We start from the raw sequence: 15,750 nt of genomic DNA on the forward strand, positions 1-15,750 counted from the left end.
TGAGTATCTTATTCCAACGCATGTGCAAGTTTGCAAATAATTTTGGAATGGTTGATCAAAGCAAAAGGAGCAAGCGCAGTGCAGTGTGCATGGCAGGAGTAGGAGTACTGAACTCACATAAATATTCTGGCACTTAAATGGATTTCTCATATGGTGTTAGCTGTTGCTGAGGTAAGTGAGGTGGCACAGTTCTGGCCAATCATCCAGATTGTCTTGTGTGGTGGAGGTACCATAACATAAATTAAACCTAGAAGGGGGGAGTGGCAAAAACAAACAAACAACAAAAACTAATCAGCAACAAGAAAACACTGACAGAGTACCAGGAAAGTGCTTTATCCTGACTTTCATCACAATTATTCTAGCCCAATACATGCAAACAGTCATTAGCAGAGCTGAGCTGATCAACAGCACTTTGTTAACTTGCAGTTAATGCATTGCTTGCAATAATCTTATACCTGCCCAGTTTGGTTAATTTAGAAAATAGAGAAAGATAAAATATTTTGTTCATCCCGTACAGAAAGACTAGTTTCTAATAACTAACCACCAACAAACAGTAGGGCCCGTCCATACTCTTTCAGAAAATACTTGTATCAGGATAAGAATCATCCTCCATGAGTATGATACTTATCAGTATTTGCTAACAGCGAAAAGACTTTATTAGCAGCATGATTGCAAGGAGGGTTCAAAAACAAATTATATGCATCAGAGTGGAATCAATGTTTGAACAAGCCAGTTGATAATAATTTTATTATCTATAATAAAGTATATTACATATAAATATTGCATTATTGCAGATTGCCTGATAGAAATGATACACACCACCTTATAATACCAGGCAAAAGGCACTAATCTGAAAGCGCTCATTCTTATCAAATATAGTTGGAGTTACAGTAAGAGAACTAAGTTTATCATAGTGCTAATTAGAAAAGCAAATAGAAAAAGCCCTTCCAACATGCATTATTCTAAGTTTGTTCCAAAGAGCTTTTGTGAGGTAGTATCCATACTTAATTCAGAAAGCCTACTTGTAATTTGAAATAAACTCAGTATGATGGTGAAAGGAATAACGTAACAAAACCCTCTGAAAGTTTGCTGTATTCATCTTCTCATCCATGGCATTTTACACAGAAAACACACTGGGCCAGTCAGTGTTATTACAAAACAGTAAACTGGCATTTTATTTTTTCAGTTACAGGAGTGTGTTCAGTAGCACACAGTGTGAGATTTTTTCTCCTCATTAATAAAAGGAGGACATCTTTATTGCCTTAAGCTAATGTAAATCATGAGTTTCCTAACCACTAGGTGAGTCTCTTTCACTCGTTCCACTGAAAACACATGTAGGCTCAGTATCTCACATCAGCATCATGTAACTGGGAGCCTGGGCTGCACATTGTCTGTAGGGTGGCCCCAGCCAACCCATCCAAAAGGCTGCCTACCCTATTGCAGGGCTGGCGGAACACTTGGAATATGTCCAAAATATGGCTATAATGTAAAATGTGTTCTCTGGAGCAGCACAGCCCGGCGTCAGCAAGCCTCCCTGCTGCCTGCTCAGTGCTGATGGCACTGGGCCTTCAAGCCCCTGTTCTCTGCCATCCAGAGCACGCATGGGTGCCCAAGAGAGAGTCAGACACAAAATGACGTGGACCATGTGAGCGGTAGATCATTTATTTAGCTGAAGAGACACGCTCGTTGATATTTTAGTCTATTTCATTTCCAAGCCTTACTTTGAGCAGGGCAATCCTCTGTCTGATATACAGCATCGGCAGTGGTGATCTTGCCAAAAGGATGATAAAATCAGAGATTACCTTTAGAGAAAAAAGGTGCTTAAAGATTGCAGCTGGAAGACAGACACTCGGGATGATTTTGAATTCCACTTCTGCTCTCCAGAACGGGGTATTCCAGCCAACTCCGCTACAGCTGGGACAACGGGAGCACTTGTAGGCTACAATTCAATGCTAGGAGCTACCAGAGACCCCCACCTCCACCCATACTCCCACAACACCGGCTTGCATTCACAAGTGCAGTGTGCAGCCCTCCCAGTGCAGGCTGAGGAAGAGAACAACACCGTTCTTGCATTCAAATCAGATGTATTTGATCATTTATTTTTTGTCTTTCCTGTTTTGTCTGAAAGAGTGAGTGACTTGTAATGTGGTTTGAAAGAGTTAAAATCTGATTGTAAAGAATGATAAAGGAGGGAAAAACCCAGACCGTCAAGCACAAAGCAAGGCTGAACACTTCAAAGTGAAGGTGAAGTCTTTATGATAACCTGTTTGGGTTGTCCCCCAGTAAAGGAACAGCTGAAGGAAAGACAATGCATTTTCTTTTTTTTTGGATCTTTTTTATTCAAAAGTTTTCAAAGAAATAAAACAGAAAAAAGCTAACAATCTAATCAAATTTACAGTTCAAAAATGTCTTTTGGCGTTTAACAACAAGTCCTAGGAAACAAAACTACAGAGTTATCTTGAACCGGACAAATAAGTTACCACTGGCAAGTTTGTGGCACTAGTAAAACAAAAATAAAAAATTAACTCTCTTGATCATATAGATATCTCTATGAAAATCTTTTTTTTTCAATCTGTACAAAAGGTCTTTCTTCATAAATTAATTTTTTATAATTTAATGGCTGTCTACTATGTGATGTTTAAGTAACTGATTATTTCTTTATGTACAGAGGTTAAATTTCCCAAATCTTACCCAGACAATGAGTATGGCACTTAGTTCAGACATTTCTGGCAGCAGCTCTTCCCTCCCTCTAACACACCTATCATACTGCAGTTTTAATTAACGCAAAAGTATCAAGTAGTGAGAGATCTAGGCTTGGAAATTCACCAGATACAGGAAAGGTGCTGCAGAAAGTCTGGACTTTGACAAAGCAGTAATATTCCAGGGAGCATAGAACCAATAATACCACAACTTTTTAAAAAAAGAAAAAACAAAAACACATCTCTTATGACTATGTATTTCACTAGAATCTACACTTCTCAGAGCAGCAATTTACTTTTGAAACTATGAAATGTCACCGACATCTATACTCCAATACTCACACAAAATTTAAAAACTAAAAAATACTTGAAAGAAACAACTGCTTAGCCCTAGCTCCCGAGCTAGGATGATTTGGTCTGTGGAAACAGGGAGGGCCAGCAACCTGTCCCAATACAAAAGGAAATAAACTTTGAGGTAGATAACTGATCATATACAGCTGACCAGAGAAGTACACAGTTTTGGAAGACAACTTAATTTATCATTTGATTTAAAACATATGCAATCGTAATAAAGAGCTTTAGTAGCAGTGAATTATCTAATATGTGAAGTACAAATAACTGTGTATTTATGAATCAGGAATTTCATAGTTTCAAAATTGGTTTTCTTTACACTTAACACTTGTAGTGATGATGTAAAGTGTGGCACTGCTTGGATCCAAGTCTTCCTTCATGCTTTTGTGTCCATACATCAATTAAAATTATAAAACCTAAATGCAAATGTACAAAAAAGGCACATTCTCCTAACCGCAAACTGGTCCGGCAAAAATAAAGAGTACAGAAGACGTAATGCTGAGACAAATCAGAATTATTGGTTACTGGCTCTTTGTTCTTTGGTAAAGTTACCTTTTAAAAGTGCCAAGTCTTTTTATTTTTATTTACCTACTATAGAGAGCTAGTACCCAATCAATTATCCTTTACTCACATCTCAGCTTATGTTTGAAAACGAGTCCTTTAGCTTTTGCCATTTTGCTTTAACAGCAACTTTTCTGTTTGCTAAGTCTCAGCATGATCCTCATCCTAAAGCACTATCATTAGTATAAAGGAAGGACAAAAACATTCGGTGAGATCCCCACCCCAAACTCCCTACTCTACCTACGCTAAAACTAGAACATCAAGTTAGTTTTTGAAAAAAGGCAAAAAAAGATTTTACATTGCATCATACAGCAGAGTTCCTAAGTCATTCAAACTACCAGAGGGAACTATTGGCATATGGCCTTACAAACAATTTATCCTATTAAAATTTCCCCAGTCAGAAAATGTGTTTCACACAAAACATTTTTCCCCCTCTTGCATTTCACTACCTTACATATTATGTGAAAAATCATTAAAAACACTTACTACACATTAAAAAAGCCAAATTTTCAGCAATTTTTATTGACTACCTTTAAAAGCCCTATGCTGCTGTTTTACAAGGCATAATAGACCAGCTCATTTGGTCAAAGCATTCTACACCATTAGTTTGGACTACTTACTGAAACAGCTACAGCATCGAAAGATTTAAGGCAAATTGGAATTTATAGAAAAGGATAAGACACTTCACACTACATTAAAAGAAAAACAGAAAGCTAAAAGACCAGACACTATAACTGCAACACAGCACTAAAGCAACACTCACACACTGCAAGCACAGAACATCATCTTAGATGTTTTACTATTTGAAACTTCAGAAAACCCATTTCATACAATTAAAAAAAAAGAAGAAAAAGAAAAAAAGAAAAAAAAAGGAAACAAAATAAAAATAAACCAAAACACAAATTCTGTCATGCACGTGAATAAGTCTTTGTGGTCATCTGTGCATACCCAGAAATTTGATTTTTTTTTTCTTTTTTGCGTCATAACACTTGATAAAAATTTTTTTTTTACTAAAATAAACCTGTTCATGGGAACAGCTACTAGATGAATTTAAGGTTTTTCTTATGCACCTTATAGAACTTATAGCAAAAATAGTTTTAGTTGATTTCATTATAAATAACATTTTCAAGAACCTGTGCAAAACTGTCAATAATTCCTAAAGCACAATTGATCAGTAAAATCCATGATTGTTTCAGCCTTTGCACCCTTCTCCAGGCCAGGTCAACACTGGACATCTGCAACACAGAAAGGTCAGAGCTAGAGCAGAGTTGCGAATTGCATTCATTTTTCTACTGTAGCTGTCTACAAGCTGAATTATTTCCTATTTCAGACAGCTGTGAGCAGACTACGTGAATCTGAGCACAGATCTGAGAAGCAAACACAGGCGGCTCTACAGGTGCTTGTCACTTGCCAGGATACAGTCTTCCAGCATATTTTCCCCCTTTATCTCTAATAAAGATAAGCATGCAGAATGCCCACCGAGGAACTGGAAGGCTGCATTCAAAGCTATCTCCTTTCTTGCTTTGTTTCCTTTTAGCTGACCAAAAGTAGCTGAGTATGTGAGCATACTGCTGCTGCATCCCGAAGGCTTTTGATCTCTGGAAAAGGAACACAATTTCCTTCTGGTGCAGCCGTAGGGAGGCTAAGCACAAGGTACTGCAGCTAATGCAAAGACAGCTACTGTGCCTGGTAGATAGTTAATATTTAACAGTAATTCAGGGTTCATTAAACTTTAAGGGAGACTTCTCCATTTACTATATTGGCTTATATTGCCAGATGGGTTTTTAAAAATGCTCAGCTAATGAAAAGTTAAGACAACTTTTGAATTTTTCAAGGCAAGACAAAGTCTGTTAATTTAAGGTTTGTATATTTGTAGGTGCATATACAATTATAACACACTTTTTTCAAGTCCCTTTGACTATTTTGATATAGTAGCAGCTTTTTTGAAAAGAAGCTATACAGCTACTAAATGTATTTGGTAAGGGTATACTAAATGTATTTGGTAAGATGCTGGGTATTTCTGATAGACCGCATCAGCTTGTGTGAATGTTCTAGTTGTCATTTACCACTTATTTATGGCAATATGTATGCTGACTTTCAACAGGGCATTTCCAAAAGTGCTGTGCACGCATTTAGAACAAAGTTTCAATTTGTCAATAGTGACAAAACCACAACAATTAAGAGACCGCAGTGTTCACTGTATTTAGGGCAAGAAATAACCGTCAATTCCCTCCCCTTCACCTGTCTGAAAAGTGACAAGTACCGGCATGCTCTAGGGACAGAAATACCAAACGCCATACTCCGAGGCTGAAATCAGTTGAACCATATTAACCTTCCCCACGTGCCCGCTCCCACTGCCACAGTCACTGCACACACAGATTTCCCTGTGCAGATAAACGCGGGTAGCAGTACTTCTGAAGAATAAAAATACACGGAGGACTGGCTTACAGAAAAAGCCCAGAGCTGCTCACAGAGCTCAGTATGCTACAGAGTCGTCGTTACAGAACGCGTCTCAGATGGCAGCACATCTCATCCTTTCAGGAGACTACGTGCTGCTCCTCCTATGGACCCAGTCTATGGGAAAGAGACCGACACGCTGATGGAGAGGCAGGGTGCGGAGATGCCGTGCAGGATTCTGCTTCCCCGTCTACCACAGATCTCTGTTTGTAAGAAGGTTTTACATGCCCACAGGGAAGACTTAAGGCAAAACAAATAATTCCTTGAAAAGTGGTTAACACCAGCCAATAACCTTGGCATGGGAAACATGCAGGAGCCATGGTTTTAACGCTAGGAGATGGAGAACGAGAAGAGTCTGTGGCTTTGCTTTCTCCCTGCCCTGGAAGAAAATCAAGGATGTGGGCTTTCTCTAGATGCAGGCATTTGGCCAGACTAAAATAATAAACACAGGTCATATGTTGTGCTATGCAGACTGTGCCATCTGTTGAATGTGCGAAGTTTCCCAATTGGTTCATTTCTATCTTTACATACTTGAACATATAAGAAGTTGTTATGCCAATAATGGGGATGAGAACAGTGTTGTCAAATAACACAGCTGACCTGCAAAATCAAAGGTGATGGCAAAATGTGTGTACTGTTAGATCAATACATTTTAAAGAGAGTATCACACAATTAGAAAACCCTCGCACATAACTGTTTATAGTTTTTAAGTACCTTAGAAATGCCATGAGGGCTTTAAACAAACACTTCTAAGACCACCTCTAGTACATTATTGTAGCTGAATGGAATTTTTCAGTATGAGGTCTAATAAGATTTGATAAAATATTACATAGTCCAGTTGCCTGATTTACAAAGCACCCAGAAAAAGATGAGTTAGGAAAGAACTAAATTTCAGCATTCTAAAACATGGAGGATGGAGATGGGATTGGTTACTGCAAACAGTGTTTTCAGAATGGCAATCTACAGAAAGCAAAATGCTATATGGAAGGAGTTAGGATAAAACTAGTGAATGGTTAGTAGGGAAAGGCCATGCAAGCAGAAACACAGGAAACCTGCAGCAGGAAGATAAATAAATAACTCTGGAATTAGAGCCAAACTAGGACATGGATTAAAAAGTAATTGACAAAATTCTGGACCAAACTACTGCTTCACAGAATAAAGGATGAACAGGGAAGTCTTTAAGAGAATAGGTGAAAGCAAGGATTTCTACCAGACCACCCCCCTGCTTACTCAGTAAGTCAGTTGCAAAGCTGCTTGCAAACCTGGTATGTTCTGCTTAGTTGTTTTTTCACTAATTCATTGTTATTCTTGTACACAGCATGCTGTATACAAGATGAACAAATTAAAATAGAACATAATCCAGATATGCTATAGAGAAAGTATTAAAGTGCTATAACTCATAATTCATTAAGTCACTTCTGGAACTCCTCTTCCTTGCTTCTAATCTGGCCAAATTTGAATTAAGTGTCCGGCCCCAAATATTATCAATGTTATTTATATGACATAAAAAAGAATTTTCATACAGAGTACTGTATGTTATGGAAAAAACATCCTTGAATTCACATCTTTCATGCGACAGGATGAGCCCCTACCTCACAGTTACTTATTTTGTTGATATGTATATGGAGAATGGTCACTGGACGTCTCTACTGTAACCTGCTGTTGACCACTGGCTTCCTGCGAAGGAAGAGGGAGAAAAGACATGGGAAACAAAATCAGGTAGCATTACCTGCAATCTGTATCTCCATGCAATTTGTGTAATTAACAGTCTTAAAGTCTAAAACCCCACATTTCCCAAGTGGGGTATTCCAATTCCAGATTTAAATTGTTAACTTCACATTGATTTACATTTAAGTAAATAAGAAAAGCAAAATGATCATGCAAACCTTCTATTTCTTCAGCTGTTTTGACATTAATTTAAAAACCTTCACCTTATAGAAATAAATACATAAGGGGAGCAAATAACTGCCTGTATATTTTCTACCTGCAAATGTTAAAGAGCATTCTGCCCTCTGTTTTGAGGGGCAGCAAGAAGAATGAGATCTACTTACTACATGTATAAACACTATCTCTTTGAGTATCATGGTGTCATTGGCACTAGATAAGACAAAGAATTCTAGTTGGAACTTTGCACATGAACCCCCAGAGACCAGGGAATTAATTCAGCTGAGGTGCTCTGATAGTGTGCAAGCAGCTAATTACTGAGTGTCTTTCTCTGACCCACTCTAGCAGATGAGTAAACCGAACCAAACAAGTTTTAGTGTTTCTCAAAAATACACTGTGAAATTAAACATTTTTCTTATAAACTCTGGAAGAGACTGTCTAGCACTCACTCTGTATAAAAGAGCTGCAGTATGCCTTCTCTAGCTCCTCTGTTAAGAAAATACTGATCCATAAAAAAGTGGAAGGTAAGTCAAAACAGCAGGCAGACTACTGTCTAGCATTTAGCTGTGCTTTTTAGCCGGAGTTGCAGAGGGTTTTCTTTGGTGAATATGAACAGTACCCTGAAATCCTAGGGCAAAATTAGGATTCTTTCCAAAAAATCACAATCAGGGTTTGTTGTTCACTGGAAAACTAAATGGAGATCAAAACTACAGTATCCCCCCCGGCCTTGTTCCTATTGGCAGTTACATTTCACAGAACGCAAAGCTTGGCTGAGCCACAGTCATACAGGAGACCTATCTGCTAAAAGTACAAACCATTCTTTGTTATAATACTAATCATTTGAGTTGAGAATAATGACACTTCATAGTTTTAATATACATTGTAATCATAGTATGTTCACAGTTAAAATGCTTTGATTGGTAATTCTCATTGGGAAAAATAATAATAACAAAAAAGAGTATATTTATGTCTCTTATTTCTGGTCTTTTATAACATATACTGACCTCAACAGGAACCGCTGCTGTCTGGACATGTGTATATTGGGGTATGTAGGCTCCTTGCATAGCTGTTGTGGCTGGCATGTACTAAAAAGAGACAGTCCATTAAGTTGAGTTGAAATCCAGTGTCAATTTAAGAGTATTCAAAATACCTGCCATGACATTATTTAATAGATATTGAATGTTTCCCTCAAAATAATGCATGAGAAAAACTTTTCTGTTTGAAATCAACTGCTTTTTCAGAAAAGTGAGATATGTTCTTTAAAAAAAATCAAATTTAGCCTTCAAAGACTAAGCAAAGTATTTTTCTCTCAGTTAATCCCTATCATCATCTTTTTTTTTCTTTTTCTAAATACTCTCTACTCAGAAAAGATGGGTCCTTCAGTTTAGAGGCTAGCCTGCATCTCTTCTTTTGGTCTAGTTTCTGTTGCACCCTATGTATAACTTTCACCAACTCTGATCTTCTGAAGAGTAAAATTAACTGTTGGTTCTTTTACATTCCGGCTCTGGAGTCACCTCCTGGGTTCTTCTCATTTGCTTTATCTAGTTTGTTTACATTATTTCTGACCAGTTAATAGACTGAATAAAAAATGCTGAATCTGATTTATATATGGAGACTGTTCTTAATGTTTTATTGAACGACAGAGGATTTTTTTAACATGTAAAATGCACATGCATATTTTGATCTACACGCAATATTTTCCACTTGCAAAAGTTCTATTTTGTATTAAATTGCTACATACTGTTCCAGTACTGCCTAATGAAAGATGACTCATCTGCTGTGTCAGAGGGCTTATCATTGATGCAGGCTGTAGTGACATGGTATGGTCCATGGAGGGAGTCAGTACAGCACCCTATTAAAACAGAGAAAGAAATGATTAAGGCAACACTCAGATTTTAATTACATTTTTGATTTGAGTCTAAGTATAAGCTATCCTTCCAAGGGGATATACCACAAAATCTCCTTAGTCCAAGGCACTGACTGACTCAGGACACAGGTCTTGGGCATTTTGTTGCACATACGTTTTGCACAGTTTGATAATTGTACTGCATTGACTTCCTATTGAATGTGCAACTTACACACAGTGCACTTGAGACACCTGCTGAAAACACTGTAAAATTAGTTTAACATCTGAGTTTAACCACATGTTGACCTTACACTAAAAACTGGCACCGTTACCAGGTACAGATTTGCTTAGCTTAAGCTTTGGAATTTCAGGTTTTAAGGAGAAACTTTTGTCTCATCTTTAGAAATGGGGGCTTTGGAGGAACATCTCTGTTAGGGGAATTCTACCTGCACACATAGGATGTTCACACACAAGACAGAGCTGCCCTACTGAAAGGCAGGTTTCACTAGCACACAAATTTTTAAAGAGTGGGTTAGCAAAGCTGATTGGTTCTTTTGTGAAAATACCAACTACCAGAACGGCTCTATCACTCTTGTACTATTTTGTTAACTCTATAAAGAGTGAATTATAATTTTTAAACACTCAAGATTGCTTAATATGCAGGGCACACTTGTAGGGTTTTCAGAGTTATCTGAAATGGAAGATTATCAACAGATCTCATTTTACCAGTCATGTTCTGCAAAAACACATTTCCAAACACTTTGTATGAGTTGTGCTTGCAGAAGTGTTGATTAAAACTGATGGAAGTTCAAAACTAACAGAAATAATTGTGGTGTACTGAAAGCCAGTATTTAGAATCTGTAACTATTCCTTAAAAAGAAAAAAAAAAAACCCTACAGAGTATAGCTGGAAAAACAACCATGTGACCAGTGTAGCTGAAATGAGTCACAGGCACATCAAACACTGAAAGAATTTCCTGTCTGTAGACTGCAGGCTTCTCTGCAAAGCAAATGAGTAAGACAGCACTAGTCTTTGCACAGGCCAAAACTAAAACTTAAGGCAGGAATCTAGATCTTTATTTTCAGCTACAAAATCTCATATTGTGTACCTCTAAAACCGATATAGTGTTAAAACATATTAACTTGTGTCTTTTACAGCATAATTTGTAAGATTATTTTTTATGAAAATCTGTGTTGACAGAGAAAAGTTGAAACCAGTTGTGCATGTGTTTAACATTCAAAAAACACAAATGCAACAACAATGAAGTGCGTGAGAAGGTGCTCTGGTTCAGTACCACCTTCTCTGCACGCACAAGAAGAAAATGTTCTGCCACAAAGATTTACGTTCCATAATCTGCATGGAGAGGTTAACTAAAGTCAGGACAATAGCCTTTCTATACCTGGAAACAGACTTGTTTGTTAACTGCAGGAGATATATGAAAAGTGCCTGTTCTTATTTGTAATGCTCATATCAACAAGTCTTATAGTTCGCAGACAGAATAGTACTCAATTGGCAAATGACATAGATAAGAAGCAAAACATCACGTGAGAGTATAGATTAGAATACCTGACAGTCTGGTATAGATGCCACAACCAAAAGTATAAGGGGAATAGCATTACTCATGAGTGGTGTAGCCAGAACAGGCTATGCAGGTTTTTTCAACTGAGTGCCTGTGGTGCCATTTATATCGCCACATCCATCTATCTGTCACAAATTATCCAGTCTGAACTACTCTAGAGCTATTCTAAAACCTTGAGTCTTCAACTGCAGCTTTTGATAGGTACACAGTATGTAAAGCATTGGTATCTGCAAAATGTTCTTCATTTAAAAAAACAAATTTAAAAAGTTTCCTCAGGATGTTAACTTGGTAAATCTAATTGTCCTCATCATCTTGATACCCTGAAGGCAGTTATCTTTTTTTTTCCTAATAAGATGAGGCCCCAGTTCAGGTCAGGATCATCCCTTCTCTCTTCTGTTTTCATCCATGATTTAATCATCATGATGCAATTGTCAAGACTCTGGAAGATAATGGGTGGGAAGTAGCCTATTTCTTGTTGTTTAAACTACATAAAGTATTTACACAATCAGTAACACAACAATGGAGAAGCATAAAAACTTACTGGGTGCTGCATTATATACGGTTGAGGCTGCATCCAAGAAGGACTCTGAACCTAGAACAAAATTGGCATTTTAATATTCTTTTTAATGAAGACATTGCAGTATGTTATTCCCCTCCTCTTGCAGCTGGCGCGTTTTGTCTCAAAAAAAAATGATTACCCAAATGCTTAAATCAAGGCAAGATGCCTAACTTTGCATAACAAGGTAAATTAAAAGGAGTAAAAGGTACTCTAATAGGTTATATGATTGTCTTAGTTAAAAAGAGCTGGTTGCAACAGCTCTTTGAAAAAATGCGCTGCAAGAAATATTGAAGGCTAGATGAAAATGCTTCCTCTTCTTGTCCTGTAGGTACCATTTGTGTAGGATAAAGCAGGATTCTGACCTGCACCATGCAGAAGTGACTCACCACTGCTGCTAGACATTTAAAACCCCTTAAATGCCTCCATCATCTTCCCCAGTGTCCTGTGAACAGGACAGATACACAGACCACTTGAAAAAATCAAGGTGAGGTGAGGTGCTTTCTGCAAGACTGAAACATTTCTTCCCTGCTTTTGGCATTGACTTTCAAATCAAAGTAATTTTTTATTATTATTATTATTTTTCAAGAAGAAAAAGTGCAACCAGGAGTTCAAAAACGGAATGGTAAAAAAGAGAAAACACTTGAACCCTCCCTTTCCCCAGGCAAAAGCTTAATGGCAAAAAATACTGGTACAGCCTGACTAAAGCTTTGGCTAATCTACTCCCTCTATGATAGTAACTGGCTTAGTACTGTCATTTGGGTATACAGGAGTTGTAGAAACAAACACTAGCCGAAGTTTTATTAAATTTGTTTACCTTTAATAAGAATATGTCTAGGAACAGGTTATACCATGCCTCAAAGAAAAAATAAATAAATCATGCTTTCATGATATGTTCTGTTGGGTAGATGACAGAATGCTGCCAGTTTCAGTGGAACAGATCAGTGATGGCGATGTGACTAATGCTTACATTGTGAAATTCTCCTGGCCAGGAACCTCCTTCCTCCCCGCTACAGAATGCCTCAATTTAATTTTCAATTCCTATTACTGTGGCACTTTAGATATCATGACGTTAGTAACTCCATCCACAACAATTTAAGCTCTATGTCATGTATACCGAAACACTGGTAACAACATTTTGGGAAACATACAGTATTGTGGCCTGCCTGTCTCAATAAGCCCAGAAAAGCGACACTGTACTCCCCAAGAAGCATGTTTCCATGCCAACTTTCAACTTTCACTTAGATTCTGAATATCTGAGAGTCTTATATTGATTCATAATTTATGTTTTAATAAAGAACAGCTGCTAATTCCACTGGAATACTTTTCTGGGGAAGAGATTGCTGTAATTTTTAAGATACTGCTGTACAAAGCAGAATGATCCCATATACTGAAAAATACAGTACTGAGAGCAAACATTTTGTTGCTTAAGTCACCTCAGAAATTCATACAAAATGAATCCAGCTGCCCTTTATCCCAGAGCACACACCTCCTACATAACTCTGCTCATGCAAGAAGGCAATAGACCTCCAGACTAATATTAGACAATATTCCTCATTGCTCTCACCTAGAATGGGAGAGTACATGGGTATATCTGCCCAAAAATACTGACAAGATGGCCCACAGGTAGAAAACTTAGGTGTTAGACAGTGAAATGCCAAAATAGGTAATCATTTAGCTAGTGTTGTGGTAATTGGCATGTCTCAAGTAGTAATTACCAATCAGACAGCTGAGACTGCCATGCTAGTTGATTAAATGCAAGTTGTTTGCAAACTGAAGTGTACGATGGCATAAAATTGAGCATTCCTAACTGATTTACATCAAAGTACAAAAACTGCTTCATGCCATTTCTCAGCGTGTTGCATTGTCAATACCCCATAGTGGGGACCTGAGACAAGACCTATAAAAATGAGAAAAGAGACCCCTTTTCAGGAAAACTTTGGATTGGGCCCTAAGAACAGAATATGTACATGATTAATATCTATTGTCCAAAATAAAGTAACTTTTGGTTTTAAAAAAAACAACAACTATTAAACGCTTTACTCCTAATGTGAAAGCACTGAATTTGAATGCTCATACAATCAATTCAGAACTCTTTTTCAAGTTTCCTTCTCTAATGTTAAGCCTGTTTCTGTAGCTTTCTTAGACCACCTATGAAACACGATTGCTGGACTTCTTTTTGTGTGGGCTGAAACAACTTGAAGAAAAGTTCAAAATCATGGAGAAATATCTTTGACGTAATATTTACCTAAACCAAGAAAGGTTTAAATAAAAAATGATTATACATTGTTGACATTAAAAGAATGTGACCATGATATGCAGAAGTGGCTGCAAACACCGTAGCCATCACCACACAATTTAGAGCCTTTGTTTGGCAGGACAACACATGTCATTAAATTGCTGTGCTTCCTGAAACAAACACACCTTTAGTTTTTAAGGCCTTCAGTCTCATGCTGTACAGCATGGAGACCATTAAAATGCAGCATTATTAGAGAATGCAGAAAACCAGATGTATGTAGCAACTGATAAATAAACTCCAGTGAATCATTTCAGCTACTAAGTTCTAAATACAAACCTGGTATGTGGAAACCGGCGAAGCAATATATGGCGTAATAGATGTTTGAGTGATCATTCTGTTTGCTGTAATACTGTAGGGTGATGGATAAAATCTAGAAAAATACAGAAATATTTATTAAATGCCAGTTTTATGCATTTTTCATAATGCAAACATTTTTTCTTAGTGTGCCAGTATTTAACATACCCATTTTGTAAAGCAGCTGTGGTTGGATCATAAGTGAGTGTCATTCCAGCCTTTAAAAAAAAAGTGGAAAGAAAGAGTTGACATGATCTATTTTGATTGTAAATTATTTCTCTTAGTCTTTCATTAGCTGTATTGTTTTCAAGTGAAAATTTGTACTGAGATAGTTTATTATTGTACAGTTAGGGAAAGGTTAATTGACAGAACTAATTATAAAGACAGTCAGTGATATTGGCTAAAAGTACAAGTTTCCAAGGTCCCAGCGAGAACAAAATGCAATCTATGAAATACCTGGCTTACAGAACATGCATGTGTTTGAGAGGTGGGGCATGAAGATGATTATGTTAGGGTGTTGCCTACAACATATTAACTATAAAAATGAATGGAGAGTGCTGTTTTTCAGAAGACACATTTGAATTTTGTTGTCTCATACATAAGAGTTGTCTAGGTTTGATAACCACAGAAAGTCTATGAAAGTATTATCTTGAACATTAAAGATTTTAAAAAGTTTTGACAAAACCAAAAATTTAATGCTGCACTGCACTAGTACACTATTTTAATTTTAGAAAATGGACATGCATTTCAGTTCTTCATTAAAAAAAGGGATTATTTACTATACGTAAATGAAGTTGTGTTCCAGATTGCTTTACAGTATCCGAAAGATAGTTCAGGTATATTCCTGACCAAGGTGAAGGAAATGTTATTGTTCACTTTAATGAGGTAGGATTTAGTGTTTCACATTTTGCTCCCCCCCCCCCCCCCCTCCCCCCCTTAAGGAAGGTACATTTAAGTATTTTATAGAGTTGCAAACTGTCAGGCAAGAGTTGCTTGCACATTTTTAATATGCCAAAGTGCCGAGCCAAGAAGTCTCAATGCCTATCATTTCCATAAGTATTCATTATTGTACACCCACACTAGAGCTTGAAGGGAGGACTTACAAGTCTCACCTCGCCTTCTCTGTGCCATGCTCTTCCATTCTGTATATATTTGTTCTGATTCTGTCTCTTTTTCTGTCCTCCATCAGCAAACTTGCACAATAAGGGTTCTGCAGGAACTGAG

General features: G+C 37.3%; 1 protein-coding gene across 14 annotated transcripts in view; it reads right to left on the reverse strand.

Annotated features, from left to right (window-relative positions):
* Nucleotides 1-2,313: 2,313 nt before the first annotated feature.
* The window catches only part of RBMS1 (RNA binding motif single stranded interacting protein 1), a 239,500-nt gene continuing 226,063 nt past the window's right edge, over nt 2,314-15,750 (reverse strand). For 5 of the 14 annotated variants that reach the window (XM_083840873.1, XM_083840868.1, XM_083840866.1 and 2 more), the window contains 8 exons: nt 15,639-15,745; nt 14,695-14,744; nt 14,509-14,602; nt 11,919-11,969; nt 9,694-9,804; nt 8,957-9,037; nt 7,661-7,745; nt 2,314-4,846 (listed from right to left, as the gene is read on the reverse strand). In XM_083840873.1, the coding sequence (XP_083696999.1) occupies nt 7,668-7,745; nt 8,957-9,037; nt 9,694-9,804; nt 11,919-11,969; nt 14,509-14,602; nt 14,695-14,744; nt 15,639-15,745 (572 nt within the window). In that variant the 3' untranslated portion in view covers nt 2,314-4,846; nt 7,661-7,667. Of the gene's footprint in view, nt 6,669-7,660; nt 7,746-8,956; nt 9,038-9,693; nt 9,805-11,918; nt 11,970-14,508; nt 14,603-14,694; nt 14,745-15,629; nt 15,746-15,750 lie in introns of all 14 variants that reach the window. The other 9 variants (XM_083840865.1, XM_083840867.1, XM_083840870.1 and 6 more) reach the window with 4 other exon arrangements.

Source organism: Anser anser (assembly GCF_964211835.1).
Source record: "Anser anser genome assembly, chromosome: 6".
Lineage (NCBI taxonomy): Eukaryota > Metazoa > Chordata > Aves > Anseriformes > Anatidae > Anser > Anser anser.